Here is a 650-nt window from a genome sequence, read left to right on the forward strand (position 1 = left end):
TATGTGTGCTGTTTACCATTTGTGACAAATATTCCTCATCTGTTGTTGTTTGTAGCCACTAGTTGATTGGACTCTAGCCCGGCTCACCTGGAGCTTCTTCAAGCAGTCCTTCCTGAAGCAGATCCTGACAGAGGGTGAGCGTTATGTCATGACCTTCTTGAATGTTCTCAGCTTTGGAGACCAGGGTGTTTATGATATCGTCAACAATCTGGGCTCCATGGTGGCACGCTTCATCTTCTTGCCCATCGAGGAAAGCTTCTATATCTTTTTTGCCAAAGTACTGGAGAGAGGACGTGATGTCAAAAGTCAGAAACAGGTCTGAACTGTGGAAATAAACGCAAACGTGTCTTTGTGAAACACTAGGCAGGAACTGTTGTTAGTTTTACCTCATGCTGTGGGTTTTGTTTATAGGATAACGTTACCATTGCAGCAGAGGTCCTGGAGTGTCTGCTGAAACTGGTGCTGGTGATCGGTCTGATTATTGCAGTGTTTGGCGGTGCCTACTCCCACTTGGCTCTGGACATTTATGGTGGCTTTCTACTGAGCAGTGGAGCAGGTAAGTGAGCTACAATCCAGACACAGCAGTCACCAACATGGAACATCACAACATATAACTTTCTCTTGTTTGGTGTTCTTATAGGCCCCACTTT

At 45.5% G+C, this 650-nt stretch overlaps 1 protein-coding gene across 1 annotated transcript; it reads left to right on the top strand.

The window, feature by feature from the left end:
* Positions 1-55: 55 nt before the first annotated feature.
* On the top strand, positions 56-591 carry LOC109954334 (protein RFT1 homolog; the record flags this gene model as incomplete). Its single annotated transcript, XM_020589699.1, has 2 exons — positions 56-316; positions 412-591. Coding segments are annotated over 2 exons (414 nt in total), but the record flags the coding sequence as incomplete, so codon positions are not given.
* Between the last annotated feature and the right edge of the window lie 59 nt (positions 592-650).

This window comes from Monopterus albus, unplaced genomic scaffold (genome assembly GCF_001952655.1).
Source record: "Monopterus albus unplaced genomic scaffold, M_albus_1.0 scaffold6556.1, whole genome shotgun sequence".
NCBI classification, from domain to species: Eukaryota; Metazoa; Chordata; class Actinopteri; order Synbranchiformes; family Synbranchidae; genus Monopterus; species Monopterus albus.